This window comes from Panulirus ornatus, chromosome 64, assembly GCF_036320965.1.
Source record: "Panulirus ornatus isolate Po-2019 chromosome 64, ASM3632096v1, whole genome shotgun sequence".
NCBI lineage: Eukaryota > Metazoa > Arthropoda > Malacostraca > Decapoda > Palinuridae > Panulirus > Panulirus ornatus.
Genome location: NC_092287.1, coordinates 26,897,505 through 26,918,933, shown reverse-complemented (window position 1 = coordinate 26,918,933; position 21,429 = coordinate 26,897,505). Strand labels below are relative to the sequence as shown.

The 21,429-nt window shown below is 46.1% G+C and overlaps 2 protein-coding genes across 5 annotated transcripts in view; one reads left to right on the top strand and one right to left on the bottom strand.

The window, feature by feature from the left end:
* LOC139746233 (RUS family member 1) overlaps positions 1-7,082 on the bottom strand; it is a 47,397-nt gene extending 40,315 nt beyond the window's left edge. For both annotated transcript variants that reach the window (XM_071657223.1, XM_071657220.1), the window contains exon 1: positions 7,051-7,082. In XM_071657223.1, the coding sequence (XP_071513324.1) occupies positions 7,051-7,067 (17 nt within the window). In that variant the 5' untranslated portion in view covers positions 7,068-7,082. The remainder of the gene's footprint in view (positions 1-7,050) is intronic.
* The window catches only part of raw (NDT-like domain-containg protein raw), a 923,024-nt gene that overhangs the window by 721,639 nt on the left and 179,956 nt on the right, over positions 1-21,429 (top strand). The window lies entirely within an intron of this gene.

The window sequence follows — 21,429 nt, the reverse complement described above, 5'->3', positions numbered from 1 at the left end:
GGTGTTGCTGGGGGCCATGTGGAGCCTCGACCTACGGCCGTGCAACCATGTCCTTATATCGCTGATCCGAACCTTTGCTAAGCTGTAGGCTATGTTTAGGACACTCGCACCCGTCACTGCGGAAGGTCCCGCATCCCACTGAAACTCGTAAAGTCCAAACACTACAGGAGTGTGTGAAAACCTCCTCCTCCCCCAGGCTCGTAAAATATTCGCACAAGAATATCTTTGCTTATATTTCAGTGGTGTATTCTCTGGGATCATTGTTGTTGTCTTCTATGAATCGTAGCGACCTCATCAACACGTTAGGCCAGGGAGGATATCAAATGGTATTGCGTCCCTCACCAGGTGTTTTCCAGATACTTTAAAAAAAAGGGATTTGCTGACAGATATATGTGTGCGTACCAGTGAGGGATCGTGGACGTAGAGACAGTGGGCCAGAGGTCAGAGGTTTGACACAGATGATACCTTGAAAATGTTTTTCTACTGGTAGCGTGGTTCTGAAACGATGTAGTAAATTGCCCGATGGTGTCATAACTGCCAAAACAACAGATGTATTCAATATGAGAGGAATTATCATTTCTAATTGGTTATCCTTCATTAGATAGTAGTAGTAGTCGTAGTAGTAGTCATATGAGATGCCCTTTGTACCTAAATGATCAAACTATGAAAACGGGGAAGGGCTCTACGTATCACAGATACGTCTTTAGGTCTATATATTGAAGTGTATAAAGATCTGGTCCTTCAGCTGGGTAATAGGCTAACGTCTTCTGTTCCCTGTTTGCTCGGTGGACCATAAAGTGCATGTATTGTTATCACAGCTGCCCAGACCTGTAGCGAGCGGGGGATGACCATGTGTTTCGAAAGTCGTCACTATTGGTGGCTGTGTGGTGGCTAGGCCAGCAGGAGTGGAGTGGTTGTGGTAACGTTACGATCGTGTTAGGTCATCCCAAGGTGTGGATCTGCTCTCTAGTTATCATCACCAACAGCTCTTATCTCGTCACTCTGACCTCTCTCTCTCTCTCTCTCTCTCTCTCTCTCTCTCTCTCTCTCTCTCTCTCTCTCTCTCTCTCTGACCATCATGGGGTCTTTGAGGTCTCTCAAGTCGCCCTTGGTTACAGAGTAGGTCGTCTGGGTCATCTTAGGTCGTCTTTCAGTCACGTTGAGGCGTGTTGTGTCCATCATGATAATCATCATCGTTTGTTAAACATGAATAATCTGAACCCTGCTGTATATATATATATATATATATATATATATATATATATATATATATATATATATATATATATATATTATTGTGTGTGTGGGTGGGTGGGTGGGTATAAGTATGTTTGTTCACTACAGAGTTGCACACTCATGGGGCCTCGTGTCTTGAACTTTCTCTATCGTCATAAAACTTTTTTAACTTTGGCATGTCGTCAGCACGGTTTCATTATTTTGTGTGTTTGTGTGTGTGCTTATGCGCGCACTTACCTTTTATGCAGAGAGGATGTGTATGTATTTACGTATTTACACTGTACGGCGAAGGAGTTTTATACTTGTGTGGCCGCCCCGATCCCTTGAATTCTCTCTATGCTTTCATGAACCATTTCAAACTTATGTAAGTTGGCCCCATTCACTGTGTCATGAAGCAGTTTGCTCCATCCATCAACTGTGAAACTAGGGAAGCTCTCCTGTACATCTTTGTTCTAAGTTTCTTGCATAATTACATGTTTTGGCCTTTTTTTTTTATCACTTTCGATGACCTGTTTACTGTCTGTGTGATCGACGGTATTTTGAAAACTTAGATGTTATGATCAGGTCACCCCGTCACTATTTTCTTGTCCATGTTGGTCAAATATAAGGCCTCTATAGCCTTTCCCTAGTGTAACTCAACTCCCTCAAGTCCGGCGCCATCCTTGTTCCCTTCCTTTGGATCTTCTCTGTTAGTTCAACCGCTACGTTTCCCTGATCCAGTATATTTGGTTGCTACATCGTAAAGCCGCAGTGGTAAGGAAAATGTAATACGTGTAATGCCATGCGAACGGATTAGATAATTATTTAAGGTTTTGTGTATTGTATTTCACGAACACGTTGAGTATGAATGTAATTTTTACGAAACCTGTGTTTTTGATATTTGTGTTATGAACTGAAATCGTAACGATATGAAGTGTACAGTTACGCCATGAAGGTACGCTTCATTTTCTGGCGTATGAAATGAATGTTGTGGTTATGTACACGCGTATCAGTTACTGTATAGATTTCTCCCAGACGTGTGAAGCGTTAATATGTGGGTGAATCTCACTCTATGCTGATCGCTAATCTACAGGTCCAGGTTCGATCCCTGGTGCGGGCAGATGGCTCACCCATCTGTTCCTGCCTCCTGTAGTTGGCAAACAAATGGGTATCAACTTCGGTTTTGGGTAAAGCAACACACTTGTGTCAGACAGATCTAGCCAGCTGATAACATGGGCCTCGGCTCCAGTTTACCCAGGGGTCGTGGCCCCTAACTGAGAGGCAGGTGAGCCGTACCAGGGGTTTGGAGACTTTAATTTCCTCGTAATATATTCTTGAAAAGGTTTGAATATATTCTTGAAAAGGTTTGAACATAACCAGAGGTAATGACGGAGGTGTGTCTTAATAACTCTCATGATTATATGAGGATAATGACCTCTGTTATCAGGAGGTATTATCTGTAATCCCTTTATTGTTGTTGTTGTTGTTAATTACCCTAATTAACAACATCCACGATGTTTAAGTAATTAAAAGACGTGATTGGTTCTGTTGCCCGCTCGTGCCTATAGGATTAACGCTGTCCCTCGCTACCCTACCGTCTCACAGCGCGGCCCACCACCCCCTGCCGCCAATTACCACCCACACTAGCCACCCACACTCACCACGTCTCCCACCCGGGCAGGGGGAGCGGGGTTCACCAGAAGGACACCCAGCCAGTCTCCCTCCTGCATGACGGAGAGCGCAGGAAGGTGACGTCAACATGTCATCCTCCAGGATCGTCTTGCAGTTCGGGGATAAATGTTTGGTACACATGAGTAAACAGCCTCATGATTTGTGAGTCCGATGAGTGTTTGTTCATGTCTTGCCTCATCAGGCCAGGAGACACGTGACCTACTTCGCCATCTCGTCTACGAAAATCAATATATATATATATATATATATATATATATATATATATATATATATATATATATATATATATATATATTAGATAAGGCGCCCTGGAGCTGGGTACCCATTTCAGCGACCAGTCTGTAGGGTAGAATGAACAGCTGTGCTAACTGTAGACCGGCTGCTGCGACCAGGATTCGAACCAGTGCGGAGGTGACCCCTTTGGCGTCCCGTGAATGCCTTGCGGCCAGGAACGTTAACCGCTGCTCCACGAAGACACATGAGATATGATGATGAATATGCACGTGCTCGCCCTTGCCCGTCTGTGTGAGGTAGCGCCATGAACGTACGACAGTGTCGTGTGAGGCCTCCCATCCCTAATGATTCTGCTACCCATGACGGGCCTGCGCCCATGACTGAAGGTGAGCGACGCTGACCACCGCACCACGGTAGCACACATCTGGGTCGTGATGACCTAACGATGTGTTTGGGACAAAGAGGGTGGCGGACATACCCACACGGGCACTGGTGACGTAAGTCATGTTAGTTGATCACGTGACGTATAAGCGGGAATGTTTGAGGGGTTGTGGGGTGGGAGTGTCGCTCGTTCACTGTTTCATTTTGTGTCATGGGAACGCTAGTATCATCGTGAGCCACGTTGATCACTAGAGTTGTGGGTCTTCGTCATGGTCACGTGTTGGTCAGGCGTGGTAAGCCGTAGTCTCCTACATGTATGTTGCCTGGAGTCATGGGAAACCCATATGTGGTCTGTCTCCCATATTTCTTGGGACTTGATGATGACTGGTGGTGGGTTTATGATGAATGCCATGCCCCAGTTGTTCATGTGTCATGATGTATGCATCTCAGATAATGATGACAGGAGGTACAAGGATTCATTCTTCGTCCTCCCGTATGTTTGATACGTCAAGCCGGTAATTTGAAATACAGTGTCGACTTTCCGTAAATCAGGTGTTATTAGATTCTTCATGTGTTGTGGGGTTCCTTGATGGAATTATCTAGGTTATGTGTGGCGTGGTGCGCGGATGAGCACACCTGTGGTGTGGTGCGCGGATGAGCACACCTGTGATGGGGTGCGCGGATGAGCACACCTGTGGTAGGGTGCGCGGATGAGCACACCTGTGGTGTGGTGCGCGGATGAGCACACCTGTGGTGTGCGCGGATGAGCACACCTGTGGTAGGGTGCGCGGATGAGCACACCTGTGGTGTGGTGCACGGATGAGCACACCTGTGGTGGGGTGCGTGTGTGTACATAGCCGGATTCAGGATATTGGACGTTAGTGGCGTTGCCTTGTCCTTCGCCGAGCGCCGTGGGAATAAATTATGTCATCTATTGTTATGGAGATTCTCAAGGTAATGCAAATACCGTGCGACTGTGGTCTTCACTGTGGATATTGAGCGGTCACTGGGGATCAGCTGTGTGGCTGTAGACGTCACGCACACACAGACAGACAGATGACTGTGTGGCTGTGGACGTCACACACAGACTACTGCACCTCTTCTATGTCACAAGTAACAACGATAACTGTCACTTTGTCGGACGAGAACGAGAGAGAGAGAGAGAGAGAGAGAGAGAGAGAGAGAGAGAGAGAGAGAGAGAGAGAGAGAGAGAGAGAGAGAGAGAGAATCCATTCGTAATTGTGACGGGATAGTGTGTGTGACGCCCCCTTGGCTGTAAAAGGAAACTCAGGATATTGATTCGGCAACAGCCCGTGACGTGGATCCCAGCGGAAGATGATGAGGTTCAGGGTATCACTTTACAGAGGACGGGACATGGGTAATTGACGTTCACAGAACTCGTAAACAGTCCGGCGAGACTCGTCATGGGGCGGCTTTCCCGATAATTGATGACATGTTCAGTATTCTCGTCCAGTGGTAACTGTAGGAAAGTTCTGCGTTGTGATCAACCCAGCGGCTCGGGCGCGCAGCGTTTTGGTCTGTTGTGCCGCACGGCATCCCCAGAGAACTGGTTATTATTATTATTATTATTATTATTATTATTATTATTATTATTATTATTATTATTATCTGTTATCATCATTATTATTAGTAATGATAATAATGTTATTACGTTATTTTTTTTTATACGTATTTGCCATTTCCCGCGTCAGCTAGGTAGTGTCAAGAGGAGGTGACTGAGCCTTTGAAGGATAATCCTCACTTGGCCCCCTTCTCTGTTTATTCTCTTGGAAAAGTGAAAACTGCAGGCGAAGATTTCCAGCCTTCCGCTCCCTCCCCTTTTAGTGGCCTTCTACGACAGGCAGGGAATACGTGGGGAAGTATTCTTTCTCCACCATCCCCAGGGATGGTATATATATATACACACGAACTAAGTGCATATGAACGCGCACTTTCATATAACATACAAACCTCCAACAACCAGGATCGAACCCGGGACACCTGTACAACAGGGACGATCATAGCCTAGCGTCAGCGCTCCTTCCTGTTGCACAGGGGTCCCGGGTTCGATCCTGGCTGTTGGAGGTTTGCATGTTAAATATGGTTATCCATGGGCTCTCCATGGTATGAGAAGACTAGGTAATGAAATTTGCTCCGGATGTAATTCTGTTCTTACCTGCCAGTGTCGTGATATACCCGTTGACATGGGGGAAAAAGGCATATATAGGTCTCTAGATGTATGTTAGTGGATCAGTTGCTCATGATAGTAGCGTGAATGATTGAGTTTGTCTTCTATTTTGTAGTTGGTGTATGATATTGGTTGTGTGAACGAAGGGACCGAAGAGTTCCACACGCTAGTGGGGAGGTTTTGTCTCATGTTATGACTTTGGTTATACTGTGAAGCCGACCTGCTGGAGGTTTGAGAGTCGTATGCATCCTTGTGGGTATGTTGCCGTACATCTCTTGTTTACCATGAAACATTAGGGTCTTCAGGCCCAGATGCTGATGTTACAGCGATTGTGTGTTGTGTATGTAACACCATGAGGGTTGTTAGGACTCAGATGCTGGTGTTACAGTGTTTGTGTGTTGTGTATGTAACACCAGGGCTCAAGGAACTCGTGTTACATGGGTCATCTGATGTGTGTGTCAAGCGTGACTGGGGTGTTGCTGTGTTATAAGGGATGTATTCATCCGTCTCGCCTTGGCTCGTATAATGTCATCCACTTGATGTCGTTACAGGCCTCACTCATGTATTCATCCACCCGCTGACCTCATATTTATTCACCCACCCGCTGACGTCACGCATTCATCCACCCGGCTGACTTCATGTGCCCCGGTCATCCAGCGAGGTCATGAACTGGGCGTTTATTGTTCCGTGTAGCCACGACAGCTGCTCTGACATCACCCGCTGGCAGATGACGAGCATAAAACGATGTCATTTGCATGTGTATGAGGGCCATGAGTGCTTGACCCACCGGCCGCCTACTTCTGCATGGTGCTTGTGCACGCAAATGTTCCTCTGGCGACCGTTGTTACAGGGGTAGTGTATGCGGTGTGCAGACCATCCCTGGCGACCATTTCTAAGGGTGTGTAGGTGGCGTACTGACGTTCCTGGCGAACATTACTACGGGGGATGTAAGTGGTGTACTAACGTTCCTGGCGAACATTAGTACTGGGGCAGTATATGTGGGTGTGAACAATCCCTGGCGAACATTGCTGCTAGGGTAGGCATGTCGTGTGGTTGATATTCTTATCTACATTAGCTAGTGTTTATTTTGTGTGTGACGCTTTGAGAACGACCTAACGACCCTTGGGTGTAATCGCTAGGCCTCTGACCTGACCCATAACAGTCAGGTCAGGCCGTCATACCCAAGGGTCGTACCACCGTACTCAGAGGGTTGAATACAGACACACAAGCACAGGTAATGATTAGCACTACATTTGTCAGGTATACAGTTACAGGAATAAGTTTTCATAAGCACTTACAGGCACAGAGTCACAGGCAGATTTACAATCACAAACACTTACACTCCCTGGCGTTCCATCACCGATGGCTGTAGGCGAGTGTGGCTTTTTTCCCCCCATCACTCGAGAAACGGCGAATGACTGTGAAAGAAAAGAATATTGTATATATATATATATATATAGGAACAAAGTGCATGTGAATGCGCAACTTCATAGAACATATAAACCCTGTCATAAGCGATCATAGACTAGCGGTAGCGCTCCCGCCTGTTGCACAGGGGTCCCGTGTTCGATCCTGGCTGTTGGAGGTTTGTATGATTATATATATATATATATATATATATATATATATATATATATATATATATATATACACACACACACATACACAAAAGGTGAGACATACGTCCTTTGTCCGGGTTCTTTAACTTCAGAGGAATGTTGGGAGAGGAAGTCACAATAAACAACAAAGAAATCTTGACTTCCACATTATGTGTACATACAACACGGTACGGGAGGCACCGCACACGACCGTCACCGTCTGAAACTATTTTGTGGACAAGAAAAGTGGTCTCATGAGAGGTGGGAACGGGCCAGACTTACAGCGTATCGTCTGTCTTGAGAAGGAATTTATTTACGCACATTGTAGTCTTCACAGTGTGTGGGTTTACCACAGAGGAGAGTATATAAGTTTTATCTTCCTGGTTTACTTTTTTTATATTGTCATTTTGGAGTGGTTTCCACCAATAGAAGTGTACTGAATGAAAAAAAAAATGAAGGAATTTCCTACAGCATATATTTTTGTTCTGATCATAAAGTAGTTCCATGGAAGACGTGTGTTGTTAATTTCCCGCTTTCTTGGTAGCTGACTTAACTGTATATGAAAGAAAACTTGTCCCCTTATACCTTGGGCCAACAAAAACGACGCCTCACTCTCACTATTGGCAAACGATAGTTCGGACAATTATTTTTTTTTTACTGTTTTCTCTTTCGTTTTACTCTTTTCGTAATCATCATTCAAGACCTGCCTGGCGTGGGTGAGGAGGACCTGCGTCCGTGACCGGAGCCTTTGTACAAAAACCGGACGCCAGTTGAACGTACGGCCACCCGCGGGGCGACACGGGCTGCTCACAGACCAGGCAGGCTCTGTGGTCGGCGCCGCTGCTGCTGTTCCGTCCACTACCACGACGACGCCCCAAGAAGAAAAAAAAGAGAGAAAAAAGAAAACTTGTTTGGCTGGATTTACGATGATGGGACAAGGATTGGACCCTATGACGTGACCTTAAACTTTGACCTTTCACGGTCACTGGAGAAGCATCTCTTTATGTTGTGAACGTTCGAACCCGAGAGGGATTTTGGTTTACAGTTGTCTCTTTTAAGTGCTTGAGGATTGCAACGCTTAGATATAAACGGGATTAACCACCAGGCACACACACACACACACACACACACACACACACACACACACACACACACACGAAGTTTAAGGAAGGAGACCGGGAAGTTGCGCTACATTACAGTCAGATCTCTCCTACCAGTGTGGTGTGTAAAGTACTGGGAAATGTAATCAGAGAGCAGGTTAGTGATCAGCTTTGACGGAGAAATTACCTAAGTGGGAGACGGCAATTTGATTCAAGGAAAGGAGGTCATGTGCAATCGTCATAGACAGTACGGAAGGTCGGGTAACTGTTTGTATCTGGACTACCGGAAAGCATTTGAGACTGTCCCAAATAGGAAGTTAGTAAAGAAACTGGATCTTCAGGCCGGAGTAAGACTCCTTCGATGGATAGAAAGTTATCGTATCACATATAGATGGCATGTCACAAGAGCTGTCTCGAATTGCTTTGAGATCACCGTAGCGTAGCGCTGGGCTCGGTCCTGGTGCCATTTTTCTTCATTGTCAGTGACCTGATGGATGGTATAGATCATACCTGAACATGTTTACAGATGATGCCAAAGTCACGAGAGAAACAAAAATAAAAGATTGCATCAGCTTGCAAGGGGACTTCGACAAACTTCTTAGTTGCTGAAATTCAACCTCAGGAAATGGAAAGCACTATGGATGGGTCTGTGTAAGAAAGCCTCGATACGAATGTGTTGAGAAACATGTTAGTCGACGCTGTACCCAACACGTTGCCAGAGTCCAGCGTCAGCAGGAGAATAGTGAAGTAGACCGACTGTCTTTTGGCAAATATTAGAATTACGTGCACGTCCATAACGACGTCAGAATTCCCGTAGTGCTGTTCACTTTCCGTATTAGGCTTAACCTAGAATACGCTTCTCAGGTTTAGTCACCGCACTTGAATAGAACACACAGAGCTAATAAAGAAGGCCCAGAGATAGGCAGCTTATATGGTAGAAGAATTATGTACAGCGAGAGGGCCGGCCATAACCTTGTCCGTCATGGAAGAGAGATGAGTGAGGGGCGTCTTATCACAATATTTTTTTCTTCACCAGTTTAATGACGCCAACAGCGAACGCATAGAGACTATAACATGAAATTAAACAAGTAACATGTAATGAATATTTTTCGTTTAGATATAAACTTCTTATTGTCTAGATACTCCTAGACAAGGCATTTTAGTGAGGGTTTAATGGTAGGTGGAGGTCAGTATAGAACGTACAGTGGGTACAACACATCGACATAGGAGGGTGACAGGTGGGCCCGAGTGGGGCCCAGAGACCCAAAGGGTGTCCTCTCGTCAGGGGGCAGGAAGGGGGGGGTGGGCGCTAGCATACATGAAATACATGATATATAGTTACAAGAGAGTGAGTGATGCTGACGGCATCATGGGTAACAATATTTGTGATACAAAGCAAGTTTGAAATATGTCATACGTATACAGAACAGGTTAATATTCTGATTACATTGTATACACATACAAGTTGTACATGCACTGCTGTGTGTAGTTGGAATAGGACACGGCGGTTCGTACTGTCGTTAGCTTGTTAACGCTGATAGCAGTATGAGGTCAAAGGTACCTCCCATGTTGGACATGACAGTTACAGAATATATAATGGGACTGAACGTGTTGTTAAGAGTAAACGAGTGGTTGGTGAACAGGATGGTCTGGGTGATGGAGTGGTAGGTTGGGAGAACACACGGAGGTGTGTGTGGTCAGTTATGTGGTAGTAGGGAAAGCTCAGTTGATAGGTCCCCGTGAGTGTTGACCTCCATTCCTGTATAGTACAGATAATCACACAGGGCGGGCTAGAGCTGTCTCGGGCCCTAGGGAAGGGTTGGCATGTTATTGCCACTCTAGGGTCACCCCGGAGAGGGGGGGCTGGGGGACCACCACGTGAAGGAAATACCGCCAAAAAGAAAATGATTTCGTAAAATTGGTTTACGACGGACATTTTCTGTTGTTAGGTCGCTTCGTTAATGTTTCTGAATTTTGTGTCCTTTTATGTGCCCCACAAAGGCCTGGAGCCCGCTCTATCGGTGGGCCTACACACACACACACACACACACACACACACACACACACACACACACACACACACACACATCTCAAGCAGGTCATATTACCCAGTCACCTGTGTGTGGAGATCTTAAGAATGATCTTGATGGTGTAATGTTTCAACCCCAGACCTTTTTGCGTTGGAGCTGCGGGGAAGGAAGAAATTACCGGACACCTTGTTCTGGTATGAGAGCTTTTGCTACCGAACGAGAGAGAGAGAGAGAGAGAGAGAGAGAGAGAGAGAGAGAGAGAGAGAGAGAGAGAGAGAGAGAGAGAGAGAGAATATTGAGCTATTTATGCTGGCTGTATAAGCGTTGTACGTGATTTGCATACGTAAGGGATGTAGCCTAGCCTGCTTGCTGGGTTGAGGACTGAATCATGCATTATAGTTGACACAGGGAACGTGTGTGTATGTGTACGTTGAATGCTTCATTCAGAATGCAGGCAACATTACAAGGATCGGGTCTTTCACACGCAGTAAGATGTCATATTTAAGCATGGCTTGGAATATTAGCATGGCAGATGAGTACAGAATCTTGACGTTTTTATAGCCATTGGTAGTTGGTGCAGATTCGTTTGTATACCAGTCATTGTACGTAGGAGCCCTTGCCATGCCAGTATGTTTTACTCTGTTGAAGGCTTTAGTCAAGGATAAAAAGAGTGAAAGAGAAAAGAAGTTTTCATGAGATGGGATGTGAAGATAGCAAGCGGAGGTGAAGAGATGGAATGCACAGTTCGTATTGAGAGATGGTAAGACAAGCACGATAGCTTACTGTTAACGAGACAGAAACTGTTGCTGTTACCTGACGTTGTTACACGGAGGGTGTAACATGATTTTCGGCCATCACTTCGACACTCCTGAGTAAGGAGGTTAGGACTTCCCTGGGTGTAGTATACGTGTTCTTGAGCTGGGTACCATCTGCCACGTCATGAACGATGGTGTTCTGGAAGTATGTTGAGAGATTACACCAGCCAAGATGATACTGTTCCTTCTAGAACTGAACTTATGGTTGATGTTCGTGATAATCTCATATCGCTACAGTTGGATGTGGTGGAGATGAGGTTCTTAACTACGGTGATCTCAGTTGGTCAACAGATACAGGAGATGAGACGTGTGACCTCACACCTGTAGCCTCTGTTGGTCAACAGATACAGGAGGGAAGACCTTGACCTCACACCTGTAGCCTCTGTTGGTCAACAGATACAGGAGGGAAGACCTTGACCTCGCACCTGTAGCCTCTGTTGGTCAACAGATACAGGAGGGAAGACCTTGACCTCACACCTGTAGCCTTTGTTGGTCAACGGTTGCATGAGGTAAGGCCATTAACAGGAGGGCGGGCCGCCGTCTGTTAGTGGTGAACCTGATGTGGATATACATTTTTTTTCTTCTTTTTTTTATTTGAGTGAGGTAATGGGGGCGGCAGGTCCTCCCGGCCTGGAGGTGTGGGTATTTGCTTGACTTGGCAGACTCCTCCTCCTCCTCCTCCTCCCCAATCCGTAGCCAAACCTGAGGGTGATTGAGTAAGTCTGAGAGTGCACAGCCTGGCCACGGGTCACGGCTTAATTATCTTTCCCTAAGTTGTGGCATATGGCGTAGGGGGTTGTGGTACGGTGCGTATATAGAGGTTGTATGTAGTAGTGAGGTTTGGTGGAGGAGAAGGGAGGGAGGATATGATGATGGGGGGAGGGAGTGAGTGCAAGCCAGTATAGCCCACGTGTTTAGTTGGCAGGGAGGAGGGGGGGTTGGTTGAGGGGCGCAAGATGGCCAGGTGCGGCCACATGCACCTTACATCACCGGTATAACCGAGTCTGACGACAGCGCCGCCACCCGGCGGACACGCTCGTAACCTGCACAACACCGTCGCCAGCCAGCCATCTTTGCTCTGCTCGACTCCTTACCGTCAGTCAGTCAGTCAGTTGCTCGTCTGTGTATATCGACAGGGCTAACCTGGCCGCTGATCGACCTCCTCCCTCACTCGACTCTTTTTCCCTGGCCTGGTAGTACGCATTGGTTGCCGTCGGGTCGTAGGTGACTGACACTGATACACTTCGTTATCTGGTGACCCCATGACCTCGACAGGTCGCTGACTGTGACCCTGCTTGACCCTATACCACCCCTCCCCCTCGCCCTGGCCTCCTATGACCTCTCCAGATATTATCTCGTGGGAGGACATAATGGGGTTTATCTCGTGGGAGGACATTATGGGGTTTATCTCGTAGAAGGACATTATGGGGTTTTATCTGTTTCTGGATACACACTGGTGTGGCTAAGTGATCGATGGAATATAAATGTTTGAAAATCCATCGTATTTTTAATGTACAGTTTCTCCTGTAGCCGCCGCCTGTCATCCACAATTTCCATCCATTCCCAGTTTCATGACCTCGACTGTCTCAGTTATCCACTGTCTGCTTTAGGCATGATTACAGCCATTAGGTGGTGAAAATTCAGTCATTCAAATCATTTATCCTTGAAAGAAAATGGGTTCAGTACGTGCGTATTGGAGGGTTGGCAAGACTCGCGTTTACATGAGCTACGTCGCGATACCTCATCGTCCATTCGTATTTAAGTTCTAATTCTCCTGGTGCACCGTGGGGCGGACTGCCCTGCGAACGTACATGCCGTCTGGCATGCACTCGGTCACCCACGCGCGGCCTAAGCAAGTTGAAGTCCTCAGAAATACGCAGAAATGGAGGTGTCTCGGTGAAGACGGGAGGATGTTTACGCTTCCATTTATGCCACGAGAGAGGGGAAAACACACACACACACACACACACACACACACAGACACACACACACACACACACACACACACACACACACATGTATATATATATGTGTGTGTGTGTGTGTGTGTAGTAAGCCTGGTCAAGCTTAGATCAGATGCTGTGTTACTGTGAAAATAAACTCTCTCTCTCTCTCTCTCTCTCTCTCTCTCTCTCTCTCTCTCTCTCTCTCTCTCTCTCTCTCTCTCTCTCTAACACTTTGCTGTGACCATTGTAATTTAGCTGTCATGATACACGTCAGTGACGGGAGTATATATATATATATTCCTACACAGGGATAGCGACATTTCCTTAACCGCTGCGTGGACACAAGACTGGGCTGAAATGGTCCCATCGTGAGGAGATCAAGGTGGCTCAACTGGCGGATGGGATATGTCTTTGAGAGAAAGTGGATGATGGTGGTGCCACGTTTCAGCTGGTGCACAGTGCTGTGGACTCTCCCCGGGTAGTTTACGGTCCAGCACCTTTGGTTCTCCCCAGCTGGTTGAGAGCACCCTTGGTTCTCCTCAGCTGGTGTACAGCACCCTTGATTATCCCCACCTGGTCGACAGTACCCTTGGTTCTTCCCAGCTGGTGTAAATTGTCAGTGGCACTCCTATGGTGTAAATTATACTGCCATAACATTTGTTGAGAACATATCACTCCCCAGCTGGTGTGGAGACGACACTGCCACTCCCCAGCTGGTATAGAATGCACAGTGCCACTCCCCAGCTGATGTAGAGTGCACAGTGCCGTTCCCCAGCTGGTGTAGAGTGCACAGTGCCGCTCCCAGCTGGTGTAGAGTGCACAGTGCCGCTCCCCAGCTGATGTAGAGTGCACAGTGCCACCGGCCGTGCTAGGGAGATGACTTCATATTTGCCGTCTGGCTTGTTGCCTCGGGTCTGGTGAAAAACTGACCTTTGATCGTGTGAGTGAGTTGAGCAGGGGAGTGGATGAAGACTCCCTCAGAGACCTACAGTAGAGCATTCCATGAGTGAGGTAAAAAGTGAGAAATTCTCTCTCTCTCTCTCTCTCTCTCTCTCTCTCTCTCTCTCTCTCTCTCTCTCTCTCTCTCTCTATCTATCTATCTATCTATCTATCTATATATATATATATATATATATATATATATATATATATATATATAGTTTATAGTCTATTAGAAAAGACCCCAAGAAGATTGCGTTCTTCGTTGGATATTTGTTTTTTACGAAAGAAAATGGATTAGTTGAAGTTTTGGGTTTTGACTTCTGAAGGGAAGTTTCGTTTACGTGGTGCCATATGAAGATGACGGCAGTGTTGTACGTAGAGAGGACGTGGATGGCTACGTGAAGCGTAGATTTATTTTTGGTTAACGTTAGTGAGGTCCCTGGAGGCGAACTCCATTCTTAGGGGACTGGGACGTCACTTCAACCCTTTGAGAAGGGAATCTCAACCCCTTGAGCACCACGAGTTAGTCCTTGATTGTGATGACTTAATCCTGTGAGTTTGATGACAATCCCAGAGAGTGCGACGACTTAACCCTTTGAGTACGATGAGTTGTCGTACACCTGGGAGGAGGATGGGGGTTAGTCATCTTGCTCCAGAGGGTAATAACAAACCCGTGGGATGATATAGTGGTCGTGCTGAAGGGGTTAACTCATCGTCGTACTCTCGGGATTGAATTGTCATACTCGAGGGGAGGACTGGGTGTTGAATGGTCATACTTCTAGAAGTTGATTTAAGGTTTTAAAAGCGAGAAATGTCGCGACACAAGTTTTGTAAGGATTGACATCCTCTCATACCTTATAATACCCAGTATTATTCTTTGCATTTAATAGAACGACTGTTAACTCACTAGAATCTGGAGCTATCGCACAAGTTGAGTATGTATATATATATGTCTCGGACAGTGTATTGTCACTCGTGCTGTGCTGGGCGGAGGTGGGGTTGTGGGTGGTTGAATCCATCTAGGATATAGGTGTTAGAATCCCCTCAGACTCAAGTCACAACATCGTGAGACACGATAGTTGGCTCAGACGTAAGTCACAATATCATGAGACGTGGACTATTTTTTTTTTTTAGTTGTAAGGGAAGAGGGAGGGGAGGGGGGTGGTAAATAGTTATTACGTAACAGGCCATTCGTATGACTTCCACACAAGACCTTGTTGTTAGCTAACCTTCAGGAGAAAGTAAATTGGTGGGCGGACTGACCACTGGTCATTGAGGCACGATGGCCTCGAAGATTAACTCATTAAATCCTCATTAACTGTCCACTTCCTCATACTTACATACATACTCATACTTACGTCCGTCATACTTGCATACATCCTCATGCTTGCATACATCCTTATACTTGCATACATCCTCATACTTGCATACATCCTCATACTTACATACATCCTCATCGTCTGGGTTAAGGAAACCATCTGTCTTTCTTGGAAATATTTAGAAGAATATTCTTGTTCATGTTTTGTTCATGGACAAGGAAATATTGAGCGAGCTGTTTGCTTCCTACGTTTGCCAAAAGTAGAATATGCTTCTTAAGTTTGGTCACCTGCACCTAAAGAAGCACAAAGAGCTGATGGAGAAGGTCCAGAGGAGGGCGACAAAGATGGTACCAGAATTAAGAAAGATCAGTTACAGGAAAAGGTTAGATGCCTCAGATTTACCCACCGTGGAAGAGAAAAGAGTGAGGGGTGACATGATCACAACCTTTAAGGGTTTTAAAACAGTTTGATAACGTAGACACTGAGCAGTTCTTGGAGAGACGCAGGGATAGAGCAGCCAGAGGTCGTGATGTGAAACTAAGCAAGAAACTGGTTCAAAAAGAAATGAAAAAAAAAAATAGTTATTTTTGCAGTATGAGCGAGCGTGGTGGACGTATAGAGTGAGGTGACTGAGGACTGCAGTTAGGAGAAGGAAGTGTTAAGAAAGTGCATGATAGTTGATACAGTTCAGGAGATGGGGTGCGCACGAGTGGGGAACTCTCTGCCCGTACAGGTGATAATTATCTACGTACAGGTCACCAGACATGACCTGTTGACAGGTGAGGCTAGTTTATTCTAATCTCGGGAAAGGCTCCCGCGTTCCGGAATTCTTATGTATGTATATTTTTCTTTTGATTATTATTGTCATTTTTTCAGTAGAGTGTTACTTAGACTTATGAACTCGACGGCGCTCCCGCAAGACGGGTCAAGCCTTAGGGAAGAGATGGCCTGGCTCATGAACTAACCCATTAAGGTCAGGTCAGAGGTTACGACAGGATACCCCAAGGGTCGTACAATTGTAGTCAAGGCTTGTTCCGTCGTGCTTAAAGGTCGTAACTTTGTGCTTAAGGGTCGCACCGTCGGGCTCAAAGGTAATTATGATATGAGTTTGAAGGTCACACCGTCCTGCCCAGAGGTCGTACCGTCATGCTCAAGAGTCGTACCGTCGTGCTCAAGTGGTTACATATTAGATGCTCCTCATCTTCGAACACGAGTGTGTCCTTAACATGCAGTGGGTAAGTCTGGAGAAGTAGACACTAATATTTACACGTTCACTTCTAAGAAATGGTCACCGTGGTCAGTCATAAATCTCTGAGCGTCAACACTGCTAAACATAACCCCGTACTTAACCACTTACACTTGAGAAGTCCTAACTAACTTGGTCGAATTTTTTCTTTCGCAAAGACTGTCGTAACGGTAACAATGCCAACTGACCTAAGTCCGACGAGACTTGACAGTTGAGTTGAGCAGTCTTCCTTGACCCCAAGTAAGGCTAATGTAACCAAGTCGTAATTACTCGGTACGTTACCCTGTCACGATCGTAGACTTGATAAGATGACTAGATTATTGTGCTTGTTAAGTTCTCCTGATGTATGACGGTGCTGGGGCTTGCCCCTTCTTTTGTTGCTCTTAACTTACTGTTTTTGATAACGGTTATCTGCCACTTTCCCTCCCGAGAAAATTGAGCCTTTATTTGGCTCTGTGGAGTAATGCAAGGATGGGTCTTCTGCCCAGTGTCTGGGAGGTACTTAGACACCAGAATTATAAGTTCCTCGATGAGGCTGCCGCTCCGGATTTGGGAAGAAATGAAAACTTGTGGAAAGAAAGAATTATCTTTTATCTTAATTGATTCAGCTCGTCAGAGAACTACGGGATTTTTCTTGAATCATTAACGTATTACTTGGTATGCTTGCTTTCCTGGGGGCAGAGAGATAAAAGTCTCTTGAACAAGACGGTGCGGCCCTTGGGCCACAACGGCACTGGTCTTCTGGACTGTGGCACGGCCCTTGAGCACGAAGGGACGACCCTTGGGTCGTAGTTGGCCTTTGAGATCACTCTCAGGGGGTCAAGTCATAGGCCAAGCACTCGTTCGCAAATCTCGTAGCGTCGTGCTCAAGGGCCGTACCGCTGTGGTCAAGGGCCGCACCGTCTTGCTCGAGTGACTTTAAGTGTTCCTACCTTCAAGAGGATAAACACAGCAAGCAATACATTACTGACACAAGGATCCTTCCTCGGTGGGTTGACGATGGTTGAAGACCTGGTCGATGGGGAGCAAGACCCGTCGTTTCCTGCCGCGCCTCCTCTTCCTTTGAGCTGTTTAGTGTCAACCTGTGATTACACTCTGGGGGACTGACTGACTGGGGCTCTTGTTGTCCCCGCTGGCTCAGGTCTGGGAGGGTGAAGGTGTCTGGCCAAGGACTTCCTTGATGACATGATTACAGGGGTAGCGCCCGGCCAGCCTGCTAGCGTGTCACGCTAAGTACTCCAGCTGATTTGTCACCAGTTGCTGCTACTACCATTACTGTCGTCTGCTGCCATTATCTCGTGGTTGCTGAGCTCTCGTGCCTCCTCTGCTGCACATACTCGCGTGGGCTGCACGTTCTGACCTCGTGTGCTGTTGCATCTGCTGATCTGGTCTGCTTCTCCTGCTGCTGTGATTGCTGTTGCTGCTGCTGCTGCTGCTGCTGCTGCTGTTGCCTGGTTCTGGCCGCATCCGTTTTAGCTTTCGCTTTTTTTTTTTCTTTTTTTGTTGTTGCTTCTGGTGGGCGACGCTGTTTTTGTTGCTTGTCGCTGGGGCGCCTCTGCTATTGTTGTTTGTTGTTGTTGTTGTTGGGTCAGTGTCGTGGCGTTGTAGGTTCTCTTATATTTTAACTAATTAATGTGTGTATATCTCTCTTGTATCATATATATATATATATATATATATATATATATATATATATATATATATATATATATATATATCATTATTTATCGTTGCTGTTGTTGCTGCTTCTGTTGTAAAAAAGAAATCCGTTTATACTGTTGCGATGATGCTGTTGAAATGATTCGATATACCTGTTGTGTACTGTTCTTACCTCTGTGGCTGCTGCTTCCACTGGACCCGTTTTCTTCCGTTTCTTCTGTTACTCTTGCATACCTCTACCCGTTCTATCCTGTCGCTGCTGCTTCTGTTCTGTCCGCTGTAACCGTTACATTCTGTTGGCACCCGTTATGTCGACCCCTTCTCCCGTTATCAGTGCCGTTGTCTTGTCGTGTCACCGACCCGCTACGTCAGTCACAGTTGTCGTAGTTTAGTGCGGTCATTTAACTTGCGTCTGTGACGCTTAAGGTCGAAAATTGCCGCCCGCCGCGTAATGCCGGGAGCCTGGCGCTTTTTATCCGGTTCTGGTGTTTGGCGCCAACTGCTGCAGATGCTCTGTGCTTTTGGCAACCTCCCTCCCCCCAACACACACACACCATCACCCCCCCACCCACACCTTCGGGAGGTTGCTTTTGTGTATGTGTTTGTCTGTGTCTCTGTGTTTGTTGGGACTATAGAAAGTTCCACTGGTGTTGGGACTATAGAAAGTTCCACTGGTGTTGGGACTATAGAAAGTTCCCCTGGTGCTGGGACTATAGAAAGTTCCACTGGTGTTGGGACTGTAGAAAGTTCCACTGGTGTTGGGACTGTAGAAAGTTCCACTGGTGTTGGGACTATAGAAAGTTCCCCTGGTGCTGGGACTATAGAAAGTTCCACTGGTGTAGGAACTTACAGAAAGTTTCACTGTGAAAAGATATTGAACTTGTCATTCAAGTCTTCCAGCATCATTTCGTCATCCTCAACGACTCCTCCCTCACAGTCTCTTCGCTGGATTAGCCGATCTTGACCGGAAACTTTATGGAAAAGTTTTGGATTCTCTCCTGCCGCCATCCCCGCAATATTCCTGCTAGAGTTGCTCTTTTCGCCTTTTCCTATCCTGGTTGACTGACTTCATGATCTCATTTGCCTTTCAGAACATGGTGGCTGGCTTATATCTCTTCCACTTTATATCTCGTAAATCCTTTTCATTTTTTGATCTATTTTACTGAGCCACGTGTCTCTTTTTATTTTCAACCTTCGTCTTTATTTGTAGCCAAAAGGTACCCATGTTCTTACACATTTACTTTAAACGTCACAAAACCATTCAGGAAAATTATGTCAATTGCGCCTTCAAAATTCCGTTCCTCAGTTTATGTTCTCGGGGAAATTATTTTAGTTCTTTGTAGTTTTCACGACTGTATTATCCTCGTTGCATCTGTTTTCCCCCTCTGATCTCTCTTGTTTATGGCCTCATTTACCGCACAGCCACACTCAAAGCATTACGTGATCGCTCTTTGCGGGTGGTGTCTCTCTCTCTCTCTCTCTCTCTCTCTCTCTCTCTCTCTCTCTCTCTCTCTCTCTCTCTCTCTCTCTCTCTCTCTCTCTCTCTCTCTCTCTCTCTCTCTCTCGCTCTCTCCTTATAAGGAGGTAGCTTTGCACTGTTCAGGACCCCCACCTCACAACCACACATTCGTCATGAACATTTTTAATTTGCCATTGTTGTCTTCGTGTACCTCCCTTTTTTTTTTGGCCCAGCAGCAACAGCGAGTTGCGTTGTCCAGTGTGTCGCTGAAGAACGGTCGCCACCCGTCCTTGGCAACAATTTTCTTGCCCAGTTTTTAGGAGGAATTTAAAAGGTTAAAATGTCTGCCATTATCCTCCTTTTCTTGCGTTGTGGGGTAGCTAGTTCAAGGACGTCTCCTCTCCTCGTAACTTACTTGACTTATATTCTGCATCAGCCTCATCGCCTTCCCCTGGGACCTTCTCTAGGGGCTCCGTGTGTTTGTATGAAACCTTGAGCATGGTGGTACGACCCTTGAGCACGGAGGTACGGCCCTTGAGCACGTTGGTACGACCCTTGAACATGTTGGTACGACCCTTGAACATGTTGGTACGACCCTTGAACATGTTGGTACGACCCTTGAGCATGGTGGTACGACCCTTGAGCACGTTGATACGAAGCTTGAACATGTTGGTACGACCCTTGAGCACGGTGGCGCAACCTTAAGCACGATGGTACGACATTTGAGCATGATGGTACAATCCATGGGTATGATGGTATGGCCTTTGACCTGACCTATAAGAGTCGAGTTCAGCTATTATACCTACGGGTCGAACCATCTTATTGAAGGAGCTAACATCATCTGTGACATACTTATGGATGATATTGACATAGACCAAGATGTAACACACATCTCTTATGATTTTTCTTGTGATAAGTTTTCCATTATATAAGCTTGTATGTCTTTTCTTCACGAGTTGCTTACTGTGATGTATTTCCCCCGGTAGGGTAATCAACATCCACTGACTTCCTAACGTTTTCCCCTCTTTCATTTCGTTGCTGTTCGTAAGGACTGAATTGCCTGTACCATCTGTATGACCACAGGTGCATTTTATGTACAAGACGTTGCAACATATTGCACTTTGTACGGCTCTGTACTTCATTTATGAGTTGTAGATTATAGGTACTTTGTTTTTAGGAAGTGGAAGGGTTGTTAACGAAAGTAGATCAGGAATAGAAGCGATCCCAACAATGAGCCTTGGGGCACCCCGCTGGGAGAGGTGCCCTTGGCATGTGCCCTTTACCCTCTCCCAGTTGGTTAGTTTTGAGTCCATTTGAAACAGTTCCTCTACAGACACCATCCTTGAGTTTCAGCTCCCTTACCAGCCCTCTGTAAAGAGGGTTACTGTCAAAAGCCCATCAGAAGTAGAAGGATACACTCATCGTGTAATATTTTGTATTTCTTTCTTTTTTCTTGTATTTCTTTCTTTTTCTTATTTCTTCGTTAGTGTTGTAGTTCAAGTGTCTTTCTTTTCCGCATCAAAGTTACTTATCAGTCGAGTTAGTTCCCCTCAGCCAGAAGAGTTTAGGAGGAGTACCTTGTGGAGTGGCTTGCTGGTCAGTCGC